Here is a 24,281-nt window from a genome sequence, read left to right as displayed (position 1 = left end):
CTGAAGACTTAAGTCGATACGCAGGAAATCTGCTTGAGAAATGGAAATGCCATGAGAGCAACTTGGCGTGCATGTGAAGGAAATGGAAATGCAAGAGAAGGAAAAAAGAAAGCAGGAAAAGAGAGTGACAAGTGGCAGCTGAGCCAACCAAACGAAGTCAAAGCAAACCTCAACAGTGGCACAAAGAAGTATGACAACAACAGAAGCAGCAACAACAACAACAGACGTTGCCATCGATGAACGTCAGAGTCAGTTGGCTAAATCTAAATTTAATTTAATGCACGAACGGAGCAAGCGAATAACTTTTATAGCCAAGAGGGAGAGCAATTGCCAACAGGACAGTTGGCCAAGTTGGACAAGTCGACAGTCGACATCTGGTAATATGACGTTAAGCAAATATCAGGACTGTGTCTGATATTCTTTTCAGCAGGAACCGCCAGCTCTGTGGCTCTCTGTTGTAATATTCAAATTCAATTTAAAGATTGAGTTTATCGCATCGATTGTTTTTTCTGCTCTTTGCTTGCCATACTGAATTACTGACTCAGTCACCGACTGACTGACTGACTGACTGACTGACTGACTGACTAAAGACAGAGTTTGATGAAGCTGATGGAAATGGAAATATAGACGAAGAAGAAGACGTAAACGTGAAGCCCATAGGCAGCTGCAAAACTTTTTCTTTTTTTCTTTTCATTTCAATTTTCATGACTATTTTTTTCAGCTGACGGAAACTTTAAGAATTAAATAAAAAAAACTTTGGAAAAGAAGTTTAATTTTCAGATTTAAAATTGAAAACTATTATTTGTTTGAAAAGCAAAAGAAATTTTACAATGAAGTATTAAATCAAAGTTTTAGTAAATATAGTTAATTTTAATATACAAATATATAAGGAAATAACTGAAATTTAATTGTTAAGACAATTCAGAAAAATGTCGAATTATTATTCACTTATAAAAACTATTTTATGTTAAGATATATTTAAAAAAAAACAATAATAATGCCTTAGTGCAGCTTTGACAAAGTTAAATTTTTTTAATTTACATTTGCATATAAAGACTCTAAACATTAATTTGTTAAAGAAATTTGTTTAATAATAATAATGTTTTAATTTAAACTAAAATTCTATGGTTAACACAAAATGCCAGGCTAAAAGCAAAGAGCCAAAAGCCACACACAACCAAAGCAAATAAAGTCTGACTCACACATACATTTACTGATGCGCATACACATACACATGCACATACAGACACACAGACACTATTGATAGTTGGCACTAATAGCGTACTAATCCCTCTAATTGCTTTGGTTGCAATTATCGTTGACGCCTTCTATTAGGCTGGCAGAGGGGTGTGGCTGCCGCTGATCTCTCGGTCCGTCTATCTGTCCCTATCTGTCTGTCCCTATCTGTCTGTCGCCATTGTGCGAACGCCAAAGAGCAAAACAAACCAAACCAAAACCGAGTCCGCAATAGTAATTTGCTAAATTGTTAACTGTAGTTAAAAAGTACTAAGCCCTGGCTAAAAGAAACAATGGAGAATTCTGCACTTGCATTTGCTCGACTGGTACATACCCTTTGATTTGGTTTAAAATTTAAAGAAGCACTGAAAAATAACATGAACACTAAAAAAGCGTACCACCTAATAAATAAATAAATAATAAAATAATAAATAAATGTAATAAATAAAGAGCATAAAGATAATTTGAAGAAAAAAGTTTAATTCTTTTCAAAGAATTTTTATTTTATAAAAATTAGATTTACAGCTAGAGATTTAACTCTATGATCGATGCTTTTAAACAGACAGATGCACAGACAATCGATTTCAAATCAGCTAAAAATACACTTCTGAATAAATATATACTTCTGACGTGTATCAGTCTGTTACATACAGTTACACATAGTTAAATTACCTTTAATCATTACATGGTATACTCGTAAAGCAAACCCAAGCACCAATGCACTAAAATCAATTGGAAATTCCACAACAGCCAACGGCACAACAGTTGTCTACTTTTAGGCGCCTCACGTGCGGTAAAGCTCTGTGTGAATGCATGTCTATGCATGTATATTAGAGTGTATCTGTGTGAGAGGGTGTGTTCGATTGTGTGTGTATGTATGTGTGTGTATGTGTGGGTAGTTTGGTCAGCTGTTAAGCTTTTGCAGTGCAGAGCTTAAACGAGTTCTTACATTTGCTTGTTGTTTTGATTTTGAGATTGAAAATTGCGTGAACGGGTTAATGAATTGTTTAACAATTGAATGAACGACTGAATGATTGAATGAATAGTTCACTAAGAACATGTCATATTTGAATGATACACGAAATGTTTATAGCACAACCAACAGTAAACTTTAAATAGTAGTTTGTAAACTGATGGATACTTTTGTGGTCAAGGTTTATGGCAAGTGGAGGGGAATTTTTGATGTGGTCGCGTTGGATATCTGCCACGCTTCACGTAAAAAAAACATTATAATTTAATGGAATATCGTAAAAAAAACGAAACTTACCCTCTGTATCGCTGGTATCCGAAACGGGCGCCTCGCTGGCAATATACTGACGACCGCTCGTTAAATTGCTCTCAACAATTGGGCGTTTATCCTCCAGCTGACGTCGAAAAGCTTTATGATCATCCTGCAAGTAGACAGAGTCAGAGAATATACAATAAGAGACAGCAAATTTGTTGGGAAAATAAAGTCGATGTAGTTGTCAGAGCTGCAAACGATTTATTTAAGTTGGCCTACAAAAAAAGCTGAATAAAATCTAAGAAACAGACAGGAATAAATTGCCTCAAAGAGGCATGATTTCGGTTCATTGTAGTAGCCAAAAAGCAGTCAAGTACTTGGTCCAATAAAACATCATGGAGCATGGAAAAGTGGAAAAACTCACAATAATAAATATCGTGTTTAATGCATTTAGTGTGGAAATAGAAAAATGCAACTAACCACGGCGATTCGAATGAAAAGCAATACGAGAAATACAAGAGTATACAACTACAAGGCAATTTCTCCATACACACAAACTTACACACACACACAGACTCACACATATACATTCTTACAGTCTAGCAGCCAAAATGTAAATGTCCGGCAGACCGTAACTTAGTGGCAGGCAATAGATTTGGAAAAGCGGCTTCAAGGGTGAAAGTTGCCTCATTCTTTTTCTTTTCTTTTTTTGCCAGCGGGAGTTTGTGTGTTAGTGCGTGAGGGCGAGTGTGTATATATGCGTGTGTGTGTGTTGGGGGTAAGTGAAATTCAAGTGGCACACGCTGTGTTAGACAGTGTTTCAGCATTTCCAACTGGCCTGGCCAGAGCTAGAAGCTGTTGCTGGGAATTTCTCTTCTTATTTCTTCTTTAGTGATTTCCGGCAACACACTCACACACACACGCATTTACGTATATACACGTATGTGTGAATGTTTTTGACATAACAAGCATCATTTAACAATTATTTAAGAATTCGCTCGCATCGTCAAGTGGGACTTTCAATTCAACGCAAGCAATTCGGTCAAGTTGGCTAGTTAGATATGAAAGCATTGGTTGCTCTGTTTTTCTCTCTCCCTCTCACTCTCTACCAAGTGACTTCGCATAAAAAAGAAGAAGCAATTGCAATGTACATACTTATAAAACACATTTTGAATTGAGGCCATAAAAAACATTGACGCAGCATTTTATGAATTATGTAATGGAAACTCCTCGACTATTATTTGAGTGTGTGTGCCTGGAATTGCAATGATAAGCCAAATTCCACAGCTGAATCCAAAATTAGCACACATTTCTCTCACACACAAATATTATATTACCAAATAAACTGGGCACTTTACAGAATCGCAGACGTTCAAATAGAAAAAAAATCAATTTTCAAAAGTAGAGATTCAAGTAAAAAAAATCGATTATAATTTTCAATTATTATAAGTTTGTATAATTTCAAAAGTAAATAAAACGATGATTAAAATTTTATTTTAACACAAAATATGAACAGTATTTTTCTAAACATCTCCATTTATAGAATAAATAAATAAATAAATAAATATTTATAAGTGTCAATTTAAAAACGCTTAAGAACTGTTTCAAAAATAGTTATTAATTTGTTGATATGTAATATTGTTAAGATAATTGAATTGATTTAAAGATTCTTTTATATAAATTCCTTTAGAATGCATGCATTTAATTAGAATTTGCAGCACACAATTTTTAATATTACGCATACGCATTTCTGACAACAACACCAAAATCGAAAATGTTGGTATTAGCTAATGCAATAATTGTGCATTGGCAAATATATAATTACACAATCAAATAAACATAAGCTCTGACTGCACTTTAGCAAATATCATGCAAATATCATGGAAACGTAAATGAATTTAGTTGGCAAATACTCGTATATACGCATGGATTGATATTCAATTTGATAAGCTGTTGGCATGTTTAGTTTTAATGCTAATATGATATTAGATGGAATTTGCCAATCAACCTAAAACTCATTAAGTCTCATTCTTTGGAATTTTTTCATTCATTTCGCTTAGCGCAAAAAATTGCCACATCCAATATATAATTATGGATAATATTTGCTTGTGCTATGAGAAATACCCGACGCACACTCATGCACTCACATAATGGGCTTGGCAACCACTTTATGCGCCATTAAATCACAGATAGACCCTCCAGTCACACGCAGAGCCATTCACATTTTCATTCTCATTCCTTTACCTCATTCCTATTTGTCCATTCCACATTTGCACACACAAGCGAGGCGAAAAATTACAAATCGTGCCAGAAAATGGCACTAAAAATGCCAGTGGCAAACCCCCTTTGGTCCATCGTGCTGCCGCCTACACTTCTATGGCTCCAAAGCCTTCCACACAATTAGTTGGCCAGAGTAAATTGAGGTGCAGGTTCAAATTGGGTCGTTGGCAAAAAAGGCAGCAACCTCATAATGAGTGGCAATTGCAGGGCTTAAACTTTATGCTCATATTTTGGGCATGCCGCATACATAAGTATTTGTGCAGCAACAGACTTGAGATGGCAATGAATGTATTCTCTTTTTTAAGTTAAGAGATACAATTTTAAATCATCAAGCTTGCTGTTGCTTTAGTAAAGTGCACAAACCATATTTTAATGTTGGCAAATATTCTTTAAACTACATGTGGGAAAAAAAATTGTGCTTGTTTAAGCATTAGCAAACATAATTTTAAGTGATATTTTGGACTGTTTAAAAGTGTTGAAAAATATTTGCGAGCTCTGCTATAAAAAGAATTTAGAATAGCTAAAAGAGAGCTACTTACAAACAAAAATCAAATGTGGAATTACTTTCCGTTTGATGCTTGAAATATTACTGAGGGCAAAGTGCTCTTCTTATGACCCCCCTGTACTTTGAGAATCTCAACTTACCAATTGCTTTTGTAGACTGGCCGCGTCACCTCGAACAGGTCCCAAGCCCAGAGTGCTCAGTTCGGTATCCTTGCGAATGACCCACTCGGTTAACTCACGGAGGGACAACAACAGCGCATTCCAATGCTCCGAATTTGATTCCAAGCGATTTCTGCAGAGAAAGAGAGCGGCAGAAATGTTAAAAGACGCCTTCAAGTATGCAACAAATAAGAAATACAAGCGGCATAATAATATTATATTTAATTTGCACTTTACAGGCAGCTGTGATGATTATTAAGAATTGCCCAGCCCAACGACCGCAAAATGTCAGCGACAATTTGTCTACTTCCGGCTCGGCTCGGGTTGCAGGCAGGGAAACAGGGTAATTCTAATAAACCCCCAATTTGCCCGCGCCCGAGGCCTGGCGACGACAACGACAGCGACAGCGACCCAAGTGGCCCGCCGTCTATGTTAAATTTTGGTGCTGTCGCCGTCGCTGTCTATGTAATTGTAAAATGCCCTGGACCATTTTATTTTCGGCCAAGCGACAACATCCGGTTCGCTATATCGCAATGGCATATTTTGCGCCCCATTTTGTGTACGAATACGGGCAAATAACAAATAAAGAAAAGATTGTTAAAAATCTGCATCCGTGAGCGCGCTGTAATAACAATAGTCATCTACTTTCTACTTTCTTGGTTTGCTCTGGGAAAATTCGTTTGCCTTTTGTCTGTTTATCTTTGGGCAAATTCCTTAGCTCATTTCCCTTATTATTTTTCGTTGTAATTAAGGATAGGCCATCGCATAGCATCACTTGGCATGGCATTCGAGCTTCACTGTGGCATATGCATGGGTTATAGCACGGTCTGTTCTTCTCGGAAAATTATAAAAGAAATAACTTGCGTCGGAAATATGCTTGGAAATAAGATGTATTCAAATATTCTCGGTTTCTGCTTTTCTTTTCTGTTTCAGTTTTCCGTACTTTTATTTTATTTCCATGTCTTGCCACTTAAGATATTCTGTGCCACGTTTTGGCTCTTTTATGGCAAATGTCCTGTGAGATTTTCTTTTTCTTTATTTGTCAGCTTCTGTCGTTGACTTTTGCAGACACAATTAGTGCGATGCAAGCAAATTGAGCTGCCCCCAAAAAATTGTTGTTGTATTATGAACGCTTTAAGATTTCTTCAAAACATAAGGAAATTATGAGAAATTCTTATACACTCATAAAAGAAACATGTTCCAACATCAATACTTTTGTCTCAAAACAAATAATAAGCATCTTGATTTTAAGACCACATATTTTAAAAATAAAATGAAATATAAACTTGTGAATTTAGAAACCGACAAATTTTATCAGTGTAGTTGTTGATTAAAAATATTTTGTGCAGCACATTCGAGATTCAAGCTACAACTGAACTGTCACATCAAATTTAAAAGTATAAATAATTTATTTATATTGTGATATATTTTAAATAAAATTGTAGAAAAATACTGAAAATAAATGGCATAATTCTGCATATCTGTCAGTGCTTAATACATTGATTGAGTATAGCAATTTTTTCATATTCATCATGCCAATTCGCATTGGACTCAGATTATGTACAAACCACACAAACCCACAACAAAAGGTGTTTCAGCTGTCCCAAATCCAATTTAAGACAGACCACAACCACCATGTTTAATATATCAAATGGGTTCATCAATCTTCAGAGAGAACACCTGTAGATGCCACAAACCGAAACACAAACCAAACTCATGGCTGAGTTGAAAGTTTGAGCGAAGAGCGCAACGACTAAAGTTCAAAGACGAGAACTTTGTGCATAAATGACCCAAAGCGAGAGGCAAAGTGAGCCACGGCTAATACAAACAGGCATAGCTAAAGCTGAGAAAAAGCTGAGCAAAGCAAAGGCATTAAGAGAAAACTTTTCAAGTGCTGTCGAAAATATTTCATTGGAATTTATAAGCTAACAAATCTCCGGCGAGCAACACAAACAACAACTGAAAGCCAAAAGCAAACACAAGAAAAAGGCAATGGCTGTTGGCCAAGCCACTATAGCAACAACAAAACTACAGCAATGTTGACTTGACGGAAGTGGCCAAACTTGGCTAACGGAAATATGCCAAAACGCCAACAATGAACGTAAATAGAAAGCGTCGCGAACTGACAAAGAATAATCGTCAGAGCTTGGCCAACAATAGCAGCAGCAGCAACAACAACAAAACGACCACAATGGACAAAATGGGGCGGCTGAGGGCTAGCTGGCTGGGGGCGTGGCCGAAACATTTTGAGCACACTTAAGGTGTCATTCGTTAGACTCTTGTGGCCTAATTGAAAAGCGCTCCAAAGAACTCACAAAGCACAATATAAAATATCGTTGCCTACTTTTACGGGCAACACGATACGTATACGCAACGTTGTATAATGTCAGTGATGCCACATAATTGCCATTTATATTCATTTTGCGGCCGCTTGTTTTTCAGCGATTTTCGCATGTCATCATCATTATTCATTTTAACGAAACCCCTGCACGTCTCCTTCCCTCTGCGATCGCGGTAAACACCCGGACAACTGACTGACTTTGCTTCCAGCCAAGGCCGGGCATCAATATCAACAAGCGGACAATATTTGTATACGCTGGCGTGCTTTATTTATGAAATGTGGAAATTACAAACAGTGGGATGGAATGAACAGAGATTGAGAGAGAAAGGGGAAAGAAAGAGAGAAAGGGAAACAATCAGGACAGGAGACAAACGCTGCCTGTTTGCACCCGATTTCATCACATTGTTGGTTCGACTGTCATCACGTCTCCCCTGCCTTTACTCTCCTCTTCTCTCTATCTTACAAGTCATAAACTGTGGGCAATTGGCCCATTTTTCTGTTTTTAAAAATTAATGATGTTCCACCAAAAATGTTACTATTAATAATAATATGATTTAATTCAAAATTTAATTGTATAAAATTCCCTGAAAATTTTTATATTAATTATACTCGACGGAAAAACATTTTGAAAAATAAATTAATTTAATATTTATAATATTTAAAAAATTTCGTAATTAATGTAAGTGTATTTGTAAACTTTGCAACTGTTTTCAATTGAAAGCACCTTACTTAATTTTACAGAAATATAGGTAAATTTCCCATGGTGGGAAGGAGAGAGTGACACACTGTTTGCAAAGGACAATGGACAATGCCTGCAGTGTTTGTGCCCTACTGTGTCACACTCTCTTTTATTCTCTGGCCCTGTTCCGGCACTTTTTACGCGTTACGTACGTTTATTGATTTTCATTGGGTGCAGAGAGGTCTTTCATCAGCAAAGACGCCTCTTACTCTGTACATCTGGCAGGCGTAAAGTGTTGTTGCCCAGCACAACTCGACGCTTCGATGACTGCCTGGCTTGTTTGCACTCTTATTTTCGCATTTTCATCAACACAAAGTCTCTTAACTCGACAACAACCGCTACAGTAACAACAGCAGCTGCAACAGCCAAGCGTTGTCTGTGAAAAAGTGGCCAACAACTTGTGCTTAATTTGGTTTAATTATCGCGTCAGCTTGCACAACGCTGAGAGCGAGATTTTCTCCCTTTAAAGCTACTTAAAAGCAGACATGGCAATAGTGTTTAAAATGCGACAATCTGGACAAAAAGGAAAGAGAATTCTTCAACAAAGACAGCTCAATGTAAACTAAATCCAATTCTTAATTTAATCTTAGCAGAAATAAAGTGATACATAAACTTGTTTTAATATTGTTCCTCAAAATAAAAGATTGTCAATTGATAGCTCTTAAAATATTTTAAAGCATAGAGAATGATCAAAAATCAAAACTAATTTTTCAGTAACCAAAATAGTTAAAGCAATGTTTTTAAATTTTAAAGATTACTATCAAATATATGAAATAGAGCTATATTTTTTAAATCTAAACTCGCAAACAAAAACGCAATCAAACACACACAAGTAAATGGCTTGTAAAATATTTCTAAAATATAAATAATTGTATTTTTGTTTTGATACATTTTAACGAATATTATGTAAAAAAAATATGAATAAATATTTGAATAAAATACCAAAAATATTTGCAACATAAAATTCAAGCTTCACATTTTCCATTCGAATTTTTTGTTTCGGCATTTGCCCACATTCATCATACGCAGCGTGGCCCAGTTAATACATCCGCAATGGCATGCCCATTTAAGCACAACAATAACAAATAAACTACAATCGAGGAAAAAGCCAACTTTTCGAATGTGGTTCGAGCATCATCATCCGCAGCAATAACAACAACAACGAAATAAAATGCCGAAACACTCAAAGAAGTCAGAGAAGTGGAAGGGGGCCAGCTGTCGGTTGTCGGCCGTCGTCCGTCGGTCGTCTGAGGGTAGAAAAAAGCACTTACCTGATTGCAATACTTTTCGATTTTAAATTATTCCAACGTTGATTCATTTCATCCAAGCGACGCTGCAGCATAACCGCATCCTCTTGTGAGGTGAGCGAACCCAAAAGTTTGCGGCCGGTGCCATCGAGACGATCGTAAACAACGCGATGGGTTTCAATTTCCGATTGTAGATCCTGTAAACGAAAAAACAAAAATTGCCAAGTTGAGAAAGGTTCAATGAGTTTGCAAAAAAATTAATAAAAAGAGTATGCGGAAATGCTAATAAATTAGTGTATGTAAAATTTATTCATAAGTGCGAACCGTGTTGCATGGCTACTCGGCTGCCACAGCAGCTGCCAGGAAATTGAATCTGAATTTCAATAAGAATTCAGTAGTGCGGTTGCCCAAAAGCCAAACAAAAACTGTGATATGCAAAGCGGCTGCAAACATTTTAGACAAAGCACACAATCTATACAATCTACTCTACCGTATGCTCTCTCTCTCTCTCTCGCCGTGGCACTCGCTCTGGCAATGGAGCACATCCTGGAGCAGGATTAAACGGTGGCCATTTAGCACAACAAGCAGGCCATGAAATTGCCGAGCCATGCCATGCCATCAATAAGCCCGCACACGCAGCTGGAGGCCAACTAAACGCTTTTGTGTCCACTCGCCTGCCCCTTCCCCCGCTATGGTCGCTCACACGTCTCTCCGTAGTGTGTTTTAAACATGAGTGACAAGTTCTAAAGCCCCCCTTTGGCCCGCAGCTCGGCTCTTCTCGCTTTGCAATTATTAACCGCATATGACCCCCAGTTTCCTACCTTCCTCTCCTCGTCCGCCTGGATTTGCGGCAGCTTCTGTGGCGACTGTGTCTCATTTTTGGCTGTCAGTGGCATCTGTTGTGTCAGGTGTTTTATTTGTCAACCCACCCCGTGCAAAAAGGCTTAAAAATGTTTCGCTTTCGGGTTTTGTTTTCTGCGCTTTGTCGCTTGGACCCAAAACAAAAAAAAAAAGACTCCCAAAAATTTAGCCAGTTATTTGCTGTGGTTTTCTTGGTTAAGTCTCCCACAAAGAAATAAACACAATGTATGTAAATATATATTTGTGTGTGTGTTACGTTTGTCTTGTGCATTTTAAGGCTGGTTTTATGAGGTTTTAGAGCTTTAACTTTGATGTGGCTTAGGTCATGCGGTGGAGATTTCAAATATAGAGTACTCCGGCAAGCTTAGGACTACATCAGATTGCCAGATGGCATAAGTTGCTAGTGTTACGCACTGCATAAAACTCGAATTAAATTATATTTTTATGAGAGAGCATTATTCTTAACTATGAACAATGGATACAAGGCTTTAAATTAAATAATGATAGTAAAAGTAAAGATAATAATGTATTAAAATTAAAATTGCAAATTTTTAAATTTCAAAATATAACAGATTAAATATTAGTTAGTGATTTAAAGAAAAATTTTATAGCTCCTTTTCTTTCTAAATTATAAATATTAAATCGTGCTAGTTTACATCTGAGATATGATTTTACGTGATGCCTTTCTCTTTAAATAGGTTTTCTTTTGATATTAATTGGAATCTTGCTGCTTATTTTGTGTGCAATTGAGTTTTCTAATCAACAAGTTTGGCTAATTGAATAATACAATCAGTCAATCAATCAATCACACAAAACGTGCCAAATAAACTAATTAAAAGTGGAATTAGTGGCACATACGCCACATATACTCATGGTATAAAAATAGCATCGCCTGAAATGGCTTCTAAAAAATGCGACTGTATGTGTGAGTGTGTGTGTGTGCGTGTGTGTGTGTGTGCTTGCTAATTAAACCTTCATTAGAGCGCCAATGGCTTGTGTTGTATGTAAACAAAAGCGCAAGAAAAAAGAAGTAATACAAGAAAAACAACAGAAACGAGAAGAAGAGGGAAACGAGTAAATAAATAAACCCGAGCAAAAGCAAAGGGCGCAAAATTCGACGACGCTTTTTTTTGCTAGGATGCTGTGCGAAACGAGGCTTCAATTAATTTGGCTTATGCATGTCACACTCACATATTTAAGCACACACGCATAAACAGAGCAATTCAATTAATGCGCAAAAATTGTTTATACACCAATAGAGCGGAAATGAGCGATGTTGGCTGAAGGGGAAGAGAGGCGAGAGAGGGGAGGGCTAACGCGTAAACCAAACAACAAAACAAAGCATTTTTAATGAGCATGTGTGCGGGTGTGTGTGTGTGTGTGTGCGAGGGCGTGGCACATGCACAAAAGCCGATTAAATCAATTAAAATGAGAAAAGCCCAATGGCAATGTCGTCTCTCTAATAATGTTAGCAGTTTGTCGAGCTGCACTTGGTCATTATACTGGCGCTCTAAACACGCCCCTCGCTCCCGTCTAATGCTGCTAATTTGTGCACCATGAAGCCCTTAATTTGTTGTACCCACCCACATACACTTTCCACGTACTGCAACTTTCTATCAGTTGTCTATTTTGTTATTAAGTTCATTTCCTGATAATGTGGTTTAACTCAAAATCCACAAGTGCAGCTCACTTCCAGGTATTTTTATTATGTAAGTATATGTGTACAGGTATTGTATGAGTGTGTGGGTGTCTGTGTGTGCCTTTTAGCGTTGACTGCCTCGCACTTTGTTGCCTCATTTTTCATATTTCTACTGCAATATGTTTGCGTGGTACACGCATATGTCTGTGTCTCGCTCTCTCTATCTCTGTGTGTCCCTGTCTAATTCTCCGACTCGTTTACCATGCAGTTCTAAGCCCCAATTATGTAAATGCCAAGCTCTGCCCGCCTGTCAGCCTCAGCTGATGTTTATGTCTTTTAAATTTCATTGGGGCATGTACCACGCCCTCTACTCCCACTTTTTAAATGCTAGCGACAGAGTTTTTGTTGTTGGGGCTAACAACGCCTGCAGTTGCCTCTGTCCATTCGCAAATTAAAGAAGAGAAAACAACCTTAAATTGCATTGAAGAATTGCCTCTTTAAAGGAGGCTTACAATATTTATTTTTAAACTATGTACAATTTAATATTAAATATACAAATTATAATATACAAATTATTTAAGCGATCAAATTTAAAATCAAATTTCTAAAAATGGAAATTTTAAAAAATTTATTATATACTTCTAAAATGTAAAAATGCCTAGCTAAAATATGCGTTATTGAAATTATTTGTCAGTAAAAATGTTCTTGCGTACCGTGAATCATTCATTCGTCTTCTACTTATATTTTAGAATTATCCTTAAAAGCATGCTTCAAATCTCGACTCTCATTTTAGACAGTGACGTTTCATAGTCGACAAACAAGCAACAGCCTAAATTATGCACATGCTGTGCATAAATATTAAAGCGACCACAGTGCGTATGATAAATATTTGCTTGCAATGTCAGCATGAATTTGAAATCAAATTTTTGAGCAAAACCAAAAATACCTTTGGGTGTTTTTTGTCATAAATAATAGCGTAGCATATCAGTCATAAAAAGAAAAGAGGGCAGGAAAGAGAAACAGCAACAAGAAAATTCATAAGAAGAGAGGAAAACAGCAGTCGGCCATACAAATAAAATGGAAATGAAAATGCGTTTATAACGCGCTCATAAATATATTAGGGGCACATAATAAACACATCAGCAAGTAACGTCGACTCCAAGCGAGTGACGAATGTTTAACAACAACGCTGGCCGGGTCACACCTTCCCCTCAACGCCCTATCCGCCCTTCAGGTTACCCCCTCGGGTGTTTGGCTGTCAGCAGGCAAAGTCGGAGAGGCGAGCTGTCAAGTGGGCTCACCCGAGGCGTTCATGCGGCAGTGACAGCCGTTGTGCCCCTCTCGCAAGGACTCTGAACAAAAACGACAACAAATTTAAACAGGACTCGATATGAGGGAGAAGTCTTCATCCCCTAATGGTAGGGCAGCTTCCTTCTCAGAATGAGAATGTTGCCATTTTACATATTTTAGTAAGCCGTTTGTTTACATGCGTGTAAATCCTTTATGGCCAACTTTAGCTGTCATTGCCAACAACAACAGACGTGTAGAAAGAAATTCAGATATAAACTGAAATTTGATTTTCAGCAAAACGACACACAAATTGTGCTCGAGTTGTTTGCTCGATGCTTTTCAGCTTATTTGATTATGTTTATTTCACGTGTCACCTTCACTTACCTGTAACTGGAGTATATTATCCAGTTGACTGCACACCCTTCACAATGGGAATTTAAATATTTAAGTCAAATTCAGTTTCATGTCGTTTAGTTTTCTGTCTTTGTCACGAAACTTCAGTTTGCTCTTTTGTGTTGATAAACATTTATTTTACTTGCCGTTTTTACTTAACAAACAAGTTTGAGACATCAAATGCACAAACGAATGCAAAAACAAAATAAAAACCAAATGTAAAAGTTGAATCAAAAATGCATAAAGTAAAAGAGAATAACGAAAGAAAGAAACCATATTTCTGCTACATTTATAGTATGTTATTATTATTCGATTTTGTATTACTTTACTCAAGACAGTTGAACTTTTTTAAAAAGAAAAAGTATTGCTTACAAATATTAATTTTCCGACTTATCTTTTCAAATTATAATTATAATACTCTCTAGCAAGTGTTGAAAAGTGCTAAAAAAAATAGCTAAAGATATTCCCTGAGCTGAATTTAATCTGAACTTGGCTGCACTTGACTCAAGACTTATCTGTAAGCTTTACGCTGCACTGAACACCACATATATACACAAGCACACACACCCATATACGTGTAGATAATCAGCTAACAAGTCTACATTTAGCAGGTAGACCGAGAGACATAGAGATTAAGAGAGAGAGAGAGAGAGAGAATGGCAAAAAGGGAACAACTAAGTTAAATCAAAGTGCTGCGGTTGCTCTCTTTTAACAGAGTCAACTGTGTCACATACCCCGAAGTCAGTTGAATGCCCATGGTTTTTGGTAGCACACTCACACACACACACACACCTAAACATTGAGTAGTTGTTGTTGGGGTTTATATTATTAGACACCCACATAAGTTTTACAGCGTCTGTGTGTGCGCCCAGTTTAATTTACTTTGGCATCCCACCACGTGAGCACTCGTACCTGCTCCTCCTTTGAGCCGGCTCATAAAAGTGCCAGGCGTTGTTTTGGCCACGTTGGGGGACCTCTATGCTCTTCGGCTATCCTTTTGCCATCTTCATCTCGTTTATAATCCTTTTTACATGCCGCCTGCAGCGGTCTCTTCCCTTCGGTCTTCGGTCTTCAGTCCTCTCTGCTCAGTTGCCGGCTCAAGTTTATGGCTTGTTTTCAGTGTTCAGTTCCCTTGCCAGTCAGCATTATATTTTTAACCAGTGTCGCCTTCATTGTTTTAGCCAGGTTGTGCTTGAGTTTCTACTGCCTTCGTATTCAAAGGGAGGCTTTCTTGTTTTTTCTTTGCAGCTCGTTATGTGCTACGTGTCATGACATCATATTCCAGCTGCCTGGGTGTGTGGCAACTTTAATGGCCCAGCACGTTCAAAGGGTTGACTAAACAATTTGAGATCGTATATCCGATGTATCGAGCAGTTATAGTCAACTATACCTTCTGGAAAAGGTTTAGCTCTGCTTTAAACTCATTTGATATACATAAACCTCTTTTGAAAACCACTTAACTTTAGCAATACCAAAAAGGGAAAAAGAAATATAACATTGCAGCATACTCCTTAAGTCGAAAGTAGCTTGATGGGTAGCTAGCATAATCCTCAATGAAATGTCCACAGCTGTCCGGTCTCTGTTTGCCGGATACGGCTTACGCTTTTACCTTTGACCATTTGCTGTCTTCAGTGAATTTTCCATTTTGCATCATGCTGTTGTCTTCTGTCCCTTCTTTTTCTTATTGTATGCCGGTGCTGTAGTTGAGCTAAGTTTGTTTCTCTGTGTGTCACACTTGTGCCACCTCCTTACCTGTGCTCATCCTGCATATTGTTGCCTCTCTCTAGGCGTTGCAAGAAAAAACAAAGCGTTGCAACAACAATAACACAACAGAAATAAACAAAACAAAACAAAACAAACGGTGCCATTATTTTTGTGAGGCTTGCACGTACGCCCGAGCACCTTGATCCCCTTCCCACCAGTCCCCCTTCCCTCTCCACCCATCGCTCGGCTCCTTTTAGCTGGTCAAAGGCATTGTTGCTGTTGTCGGGTCCACGGCTATTAACCCAAATCCCCCGAGTGCAGTTGTTCTTGTTGAATTTCAATGTGTCTGCCTGGCTGACTTTAGCGGAAAGTTCAACGGCAGCGACAAGCGCAAAAAACAACATACAACATGGCAAATTTATTATTATTATTATTTTGTTTTTTTACATTTAATGCATATAAATCATACGCCATGCTTGCCAGCTTTGCATTTCAATTGGCCAGCTGTTGACATTTTCAATGCAAACATATTTCAGGCAAATTAATAAATTAAATGCCACTTGATGCTGAACATCCAAGCATTCGAGAGAATTTGCTTTAACATTTCCACATAGTTGTAGTTATAGTTAAAAAAATGTGTCTGTAAACAGCTTTAATATCGCAGCTTGCGCTAAAAGCGCAAAACACGAAACGCTTGCACAAATATTTTTTAATTAAAAATGTTTTGCACGCTGCTGTTGTAAAAATGTGAAAATGCTGTTAGCAAAAACAAAAAAAGTGTTGAGCAACAAAAATGAGAAAATTCCTGTTTGATATTTTTCATAGTTTGGCAATTGCAGTTGGGCAACAACGATACGATGAGTGTTCCGAGATTGTTACATGCATTTTGATTTATATTAACTTAAAGTTTGACTTCATTAAGCAATTGAATCAAAATATTTAAAAAGAGAAAGGAGAGCAGCATAGAATCTATAAAATGAATATTTTTCCTATAAGCTGTAAAAAGGTATTTATTAAATTTAACGGAATAGGTTCTTAAGATGCCGCTCTCAATTTAAATATTTGAAAAGTGTTTTACTTTTCATATTGATCTTTTTATTATAGTTCAATATCTAATTACGAGGTATTTATATAATAAATATCATTAAAATATTTCAAATATAAATGAAAAAACTTAAATTGGGTTAAGAACTGATAGCTCATTTATCATACAAAATTGCAATATTTTATTTGTATATTTTTAAAACTATCAAGCTACTCCAACAGCAGTTCATTAAAGCATTTAAAATAACAAAAGTTTACTTTAAACTATTTGAAATTTAACATATTATTTTAGCTCTGCAAACTGAAATTTAAATGCAATTGCATCCAAATTGATGTCAAAAGCAGTGAGCTAAAAATCTTCTTTTCTTTCTTGAATTGATGGAATTTATTAAGAGATCCTCCTCCGTGGGAACTTCATGCAGTATGTCAACGTCAACATTTGTTTGCCAACAGAATTTAGAGTGCGGCACGTTAACGAACATTTAGCAGTGCTAACGAAAGCCAAGTTGGCACATTGGCCAAGTTGGCAACAAATTTTGCGGAGCTGGCACAAAATTTGTTTGAACAAAAAGTGCATGTTTAAAATCAAGTGAAATATGCCAAGTTAAGGTTTCAGCTGGCTGTTGAATAAAAAGAGAAGCGTATAACGAATAACGAAGAACGAGTCGAAATGTTGGCATTTTTGCATTGAAGATTTGCGTGACGTTTGTTGCAAAAATATTTTGCATAGCAAACGAGGCAAAGGGGAGGTGTATAGAGGGCAGCAAACGCTCATTAAAATTCATAAAGGAACACAGCCAAAAGAGAAAAGTACCAAAAAAAAATAAGAATAAAGAAAGAGAAAAAGATGGCAGGAAAACTGACAGCAACCAAATGTGTTATGCCATTACTTTGTTTTATTTATTTGTTTTCCTTTCTTCCGTTTCAGTTCGGGAGATTGAGTGAGAAACGAAGGGATGAGGAGCAAAGTAAATTGAAATAAATAAAATGCGGTGGCATCATAATTGCGCGTCTGTGGCGCGCACATCCTTGCGGGAATAATAAAATTCCACATACGACCTCGGACTAAGACATTACCCTGCCGAAAATACGGGTATAATTGGTAAATGTGTTTTCTGCTTTCGAGATAAATGGCAAAAGTAATATAAATATAATCCGCAGCATATAGCAAAAATAGAACTCATGACTTTTTCGCATATTCCTAAGTTAATTTTAATCAATTTGAGCTTACGAGAAAGCTTTAAATACGCAAAATCTTAATATGTAAATGTAAAAAACAAATTTTAGAATGTAAAGATCTAAAGCTTAAAAAGCTAAATTATTCCTTGAGGAAAAAAATACTCTGTTAATTAAATAATCTCAGCTAACTGACTGATAGGCAATTAATAGATTAATGAAATTGAATTGTATATTTATTTTTATGTTTATTATGAATATTATATCTGATACAAGAACGTTAATTAGAAGTATACTCGTATATAATAACATTTTCTGTTTGCATAGCTCATGTGAATACATAAAAAAGGAGATGAATAATTGCTTAAAAGATAAAAGAAGTTCAACTGCACAGACAGCAACTTTAATTTGTTTATTAAATATAAACGAATTTTGTGTGCTCCGCGTTTACTCTTCTTCTGATCTGCAGCTCAAGTTTGTTGCCATGGGACTGTCATCACCAGACTCATCATCACGAAGAGGGTGATAGGCAGAGAGAGAGAGAAAGATACTGGGAGACAGAGATGACACTTTTAAACTACTTTAACTTTGTCTGGCATTCTGGGAGGCCATGATGCTCATATGTGCTTTTGACCTGCTCCACATGTCTGGCTTGATGTCTATCTGGGTTCAGCATTTAAGCCATTTCGTAGGTTACTCATAAACAGCTACTTTTATGTGGTAAGAGAGGTACAAGTTTGCACAGGACGAGGCCAGACCATTGAGCGGCATTTTTAAATTAGTCATAATAAATAATTAAGCATACGACATGTGTTCACGTATGTGTGTAGATTTCGGTGCCGCTTTCAGCAATCCTTGGAGAGCAAACAGAACAACTTGCAGTTGATATTTTCCTCGCTTCTTGTCTGAATTGACAAAGTTTTGCGCCTCAGTAAATAATTAGAACTGATAAACGAGCAGTTGTTGTTGTTCTTCTTGTTTTTGCTGGCAAACAAAACTTTGTAACTTTACGTGTGTCAGCACAACATGACAAATATAAACAAAATTACAAAAATAAAAAAACTGAATGAAAAATGTTGTCTTTCTATAAACTGAAGGGAAGAACATGTCGACGTCATGTCAATGGAAAATGCAAATGGATGCAAAAATGTGGCAAACTTGGCAATTAAATATAAGCATAAGTACATATATATACAAACAATTTCAAAACTAGAGCCTTTCCATTATTTATATAACAAGACGAGTACAAGCTACACTTTAGAGTACTGTGGGTATTGCAGAACGTGCAGCTAATTCATCAAAATTTTTAATTAACTTACTAAAAACGTAAGCAAAGACTGGAGTCTGTTGAAGGGAAATGCAAAGAAGAAATGAAGGAAAATAACAGGGGATGGAAAAGTAATGATAAGCCAAGGGACAACACAACTTCTGGTCTCAGGCAGCAAAGTCACGTAGTGGAAACAACAACTGCAACAATGAGCCAATAAGTGAGATGCAAACATCAGCACCAAGGAAGCCAAAAGGAAACCCAATAACCATATTGAATGCCCGCACAGGATACCGGAACACAAAGACAATAGTACACAGGACACAGAGCATTGGCCAGACAGACAGACAGATGGACAGATGGACAGAAAGCTGGCCCAGGAGACAAAGTGCAACTATCTAAACGACATTCTTGTTGTTATTGTTGTTGTGCCATTCGAAATGGCAATGCTCCAAAAAATACATCACAATACAAAGGCACATCGATGCAACAACTTCTTGATGTGAGCCATAGAAGAAATCAAGTGGACTATTAGATATGCTTACAGGGAAAATGAAATAAATTAAGCGTATTAAGTGTATGCCTAACACAACTTGATTGATAAAGAATAGAATGCAAAAACATTATCTTATCGAACATCATTGTGTTACACAATTGATGCCAAAATCGTAATACCCTTAGTAATGTTGTGAATCAAAGATAAACCTCAATCACGGTCAAGTAGACAAATTGTCTAAATGGAAACGATGTAGTGCAGTGCATGTTAACAATCAAAGCAATAGGAATAAAGGAAACTTGTGCATCGAATAAATTAGCTACAAGCTTGATTTGCTCGAATTTCAAATCAAATAGTTTCCTGAACTGAGAATGATAAATGCAAGAGTGCTGGAGCGTGATGCATTATTAAGTTTTTGTAAAAGAAAGAGTAAGAAAGCTGTTGCCTTACTTTTAGCTGGGCCGACCACTTAAATTATATTTGAAAGTTTCAATAGGATTCAGCAACCTAAATCTTGAGACAATTAAGAAATACTTAAACGAAACAACACCTAATTTGCATCAGATTTTAAAGAATATTGCAATCGTTTTATTCATAATCAAACTGAGTAAACATATTTACGAATTTACTTATACCAGTTACCAGTTTTATCCATCAAAATGCAATAATATTATTCGCCCTAAAGTCATCATATTGTTAACATTTCCACAGCAGTCTTTTGTGCATAAATTTCCATGATATTATATTTCAAATTAAGTTCAAGTTAATTTGTTTTCGTTTTATTTTCCGCTCTAAGCGTTTACACACACACACACACACACACAAAAGCATTCAAAAATTTGCATATGCTCGTTTAATTAATTAATTTACCACTATTAAATTATGAGCATATTTTTTTAATAGCATTTTTTCTGACCATTTTACGCGCAATTTCCGAGTAACTATATTCATTTTTTCTTTCATTTTTTGGTTAGAAACATTTTTGCATGCAAATTAATCTTGTGTGTGTGTGTGTGTGTGTGTGTGTTTGTGTTTGTGTTTTTGATATCATCATAATTCGCTTTACAGTTTGTTTTAATGTGTGTGTTTTTTTGTATTCCCAAGTGCTCGATTTAAATTTATACTGTCTCAAAGTGAGCACCATGTTTAAGGCTTTTTATGTGCTCGTTTTTATTATCTTTTTTTTCTCCTATTTGTTGCATTTATTTCATTTTTATGTGATAGTTTTTAATGTCCCAATGCAGCGTTCACTTTGCATAACTAATTAAAGTCAGTCGACGCTTTTCATGCGCCATTTCTCAGCTCAGCTTGGTGAGTCTTTACTCGGTTTCCCCTTTTAGCCCAGACGGCAATAAAAGGAAAAACGAAAAATTATTATGACACGCAAATGGCGTTTCTACGATAGCCCTGGTTCTGCTTTAGATACAGCATCCCGTTCTCCTAGGATATTTTTATTAAGTCAGGAAAAGGCTACAGCGGAGCTGGAATTCACTATGAATTAAAAATGCAGCGGCAGATGTTAGCCTTTAAGGTTTTCATTAAATGAGCTTAAAAAACGAAGTAAATAATATAAGAGTACACAGTAGACTGCTTAAATAATTTTTAAACTATTAATAGTAAATTATATAGACTTTAGAATCAAACTGAGTAATATAATTAAGAGTCAAAGACTGCTTTTAAGCTTATTTTAGAAAAAAAACTTGTGATTATTAAGTGGGAGCTAATTTTATGAGGCATCCGAATGCGAAAAGAGCTTTTTTATTTCAATAATTATAATCCATTAACATATTAAAAAATTAGCTTGGGCAGACTAGATTAAACGGAGAGACTGGACTCATGGGAAAGACTTAGAGTAAAAATAGTCAACCGCAAAAGAAACAGTGTTTCCCGGATCAAAATATAGAAAAGAAGTTCGAGTTGAAAGTCTATATCTACAGTTTAACTCATTAATCAGAGCTAACTCTCGTAATGAAATAAGCAATTAATCCATTCTCTGAGACACTTAACTAAAGTATATAAAACATTAAATTTTTTTCCTTTTAAAAAATATTTCACATCGAAAATATTTTTATTTTTTCTATCTACTTTCTTTTAAAACAAACTCTACCCCGTAACCCAATAGCAAACACTTAAGTACAATCAATTCCTCTATAACACATAAGTTTGGTTGCCGTAAGCTATCAATAGATATGAGCATTAAAAATTCAACATCCTTGCAACTTTTTCCCGCACCCAATTGGCCAATGACCTCAGTTGACCCCAAGGAGCAGCAACATCATCAACAACATCAGCAGCAGCAACTTTTCACAAATTATCAACGCAGTAAATGAAACTTTGTGTTTGTGGGAATGGCCCAGAAATTACACACAGCAGCTAAAAGTTTTTTAGCCCGAGCTCAAGTTTTAAAAGTGATGTCGGCGTTGTGACTGCATTGGCATTACCTTTGGCAACACTCACACTCAGTCACATATACAAAGACACATACACTCAGGTACTCACATGTGTTTGTAATTATGTAATACAAATAGGTAATGAAAGTTTTACAAACTTTATTTTTAAGAGAGAGAGAGGGAAGAGAGAGTGGTTGAAAAGCGGCTAAAACCACGTGCTTGTGGGCCAGTTAGCGCACAATTAAAAAGACAAATAGCCTGGCCAACTGGTCAACTGGTCAAGACACTCGAGGGCACAAAAAAAACAAACAACAGGAAGGGGCAGGAGGCAAACACATTTGCGGTAACATTTTAGTTGAGTAATTAAATTTATTAAAATAAATTGCCAATTTGCAATCGGGCTTTGGCCATTAACTTTTAATGAAACGAGCGCAGCAAAGTTCATTAAAAAAGTTCACAATGAAACTCAGCACAAAATTATGCCACAAAAATACAATAACACAAAATTTTACCATGCACACAAAGGCTAAAAAAAATGCAACTTTTAATGTGCCACAAAACACAAATACAATTATAATGTGCATGGACGATTTAATGTTTTTTCACTCTTTTTTTTTATTGTTGTTGTATTTAATGGCGTTGAAGCTAAAGCGTAAAAGCGTCAACCTTGTTGCCACTTTGCAAGAAAAATATTATTGTGTTGTGGCTGATGGCAACGCCAAACGAGTTCTGTGTCAAGGGTGGGAAGGTGTGAAGGGGCTGAAGAATGCATTACTTAAAATATAAAGTGGAACTTGAATGGCTTTCTATAAGTGCATGAACGCAGAAGTTGCGACAAAAATATTTAAAAATAAAATGTTAAGTATATATATAAATATGGATACAACGTGTTGAATACAACTGAAATAATGTACAGTTGCATATATGTATATTCGTATGTGATGTTTAGTCAATCTAAGCTGATCATCAGCTGATTGAGGTGAAGTTTCCTTTAACAATGTGAGAAAAAATAATATATATACATATAATGATAGAATTCTTCGATAAGCATATAGACACAAAAAAAAATTCAAAATGATTTCAGAGGATAACTCGAATAAGTTTTATAAACAATTCTTAGATAATTCACTTTAAAATATAAAAAAATAAATCAAGTATAGTATTTCTAGACAAAAGCTCTTGGAATTATCTCGTTTTAAATGCGCATAAAAAACAAATTAATATTGGGCAGCTTCAAGAAGTCGTCGAGGTGTATTATGATGTCAAAACAGGCAAAGAAAATATTGAAAATGTTTCAAAACATTGCGGCAAAGGCAAAAGTTTTAAGGCCATAAAAAAGATGCCAGAAAGTAAACAACATGAAAATAGCGTAGACAATCTATTGAAAAACAAGAAAGAAGAACTGAAAAAAAGCCCCAGCGAGACGTACATTAATAAAGTTGGCAACTTGCAGTTAACTTTACCCGTGAGTGTGCTTAAACATTATAAACAGCTATAGGGAAAGACAAGAAGAACAACAACAATAAATGGGCAAACAAACGACTAAATTATGTTGGTCGACAGGCGCCTAAAAGTATGCAACACGCACCGAAGCCATAAACAATATTAAACCACAGCCACAAACAGAGCGTCGCCTGTGGGAGATGGGAGACGCGAGAAGAAAGAAGAGCGGGGAGTACAAAAACTTCTGCCAGCCAGCAAATGGCAAACTGATTTAAAATTAAGCGAAATGATTTTACCTAACGCCATACACACACACACACACCCAAACAAATGAGTGTCATCAATCACGCGAGAGTGCGAAGAAAAAAAAGATTACTTCATGAAATGAAAGCGAATGAGAAGCACACTCAAGATGAACGTGGCTAAAAAAAAGGATAAGTAGTTAACTTAATATTGCAAAGGGAAGTTGCCTCTCTGCGGTTGCTCAGCGGAAATTCTGCTGATTTCCCTGATATTAAGTAACCGCCCTGGCAACCTGGAGCATCAGCTGCTGCTAAAAGTTTTTTAATAATTTTATTGCTTGAAGTGCAGTTCAATTATGCTAATAAATTCAATACACCAAAACGTTCGTTCATTGTCTTTGTCTTTGATTTAATGTGCTCTACTTTGGTGCAAAACAATTTTAAAGTACATTTTCTCAGACGCTCTATCCTTCTTCATTTCTTCTCCTCAGTATCTCTAAGCGATAAAGTTGTTGGCCTAAGTGGCGCACTTCAAGTTTTGCGGTTTGGCGCAAAATACACAAATTCAAAAGTTCGTCTCGCACTTTGTCAACTGCCACGCCTTCTAT

At 36.3% G+C, this 24,281-nt stretch overlaps 1 protein-coding gene across 12 annotated transcripts in view; it reads right to left on the bottom strand.

Moving 5' to 3' along the window:
- LOC117791057 (dystrophin) overlaps positions 1-24,281 on the bottom strand; it is a 159,994-nt gene that overhangs the window by 39,167 nt on the left and 96,546 nt on the right. For all 12 annotated transcript variants that reach the window (XM_034630687.1, XM_034630702.1, XM_034630694.1 and 9 more), the window contains 3 exons: positions 9,753-9,925; positions 5,384-5,534; positions 2,504-2,627 (listed from right to left, as the gene is read on the bottom strand). In XM_034630687.1, the coding sequence (XP_034486578.1) occupies positions 2,504-2,627; positions 5,384-5,534; positions 9,753-9,925 (448 nt within the window). The remainder of the gene's footprint in view (positions 1-2,503; positions 2,628-5,383; positions 5,535-9,752; positions 9,926-24,281) is intronic.

This window comes from Drosophila innubila (genome assembly GCF_004354385.1).
Source record: "Drosophila innubila isolate TH190305 chromosome 3R unlocalized genomic scaffold, UK_Dinn_1.0 2_E_3R, whole genome shotgun sequence".
NCBI lineage: Eukaryota > Metazoa > Arthropoda > Insecta > Diptera > Drosophilidae > Drosophila > Drosophila innubila.
This window is presented reverse-complemented; position numbering and strand designations above follow the sequence as displayed.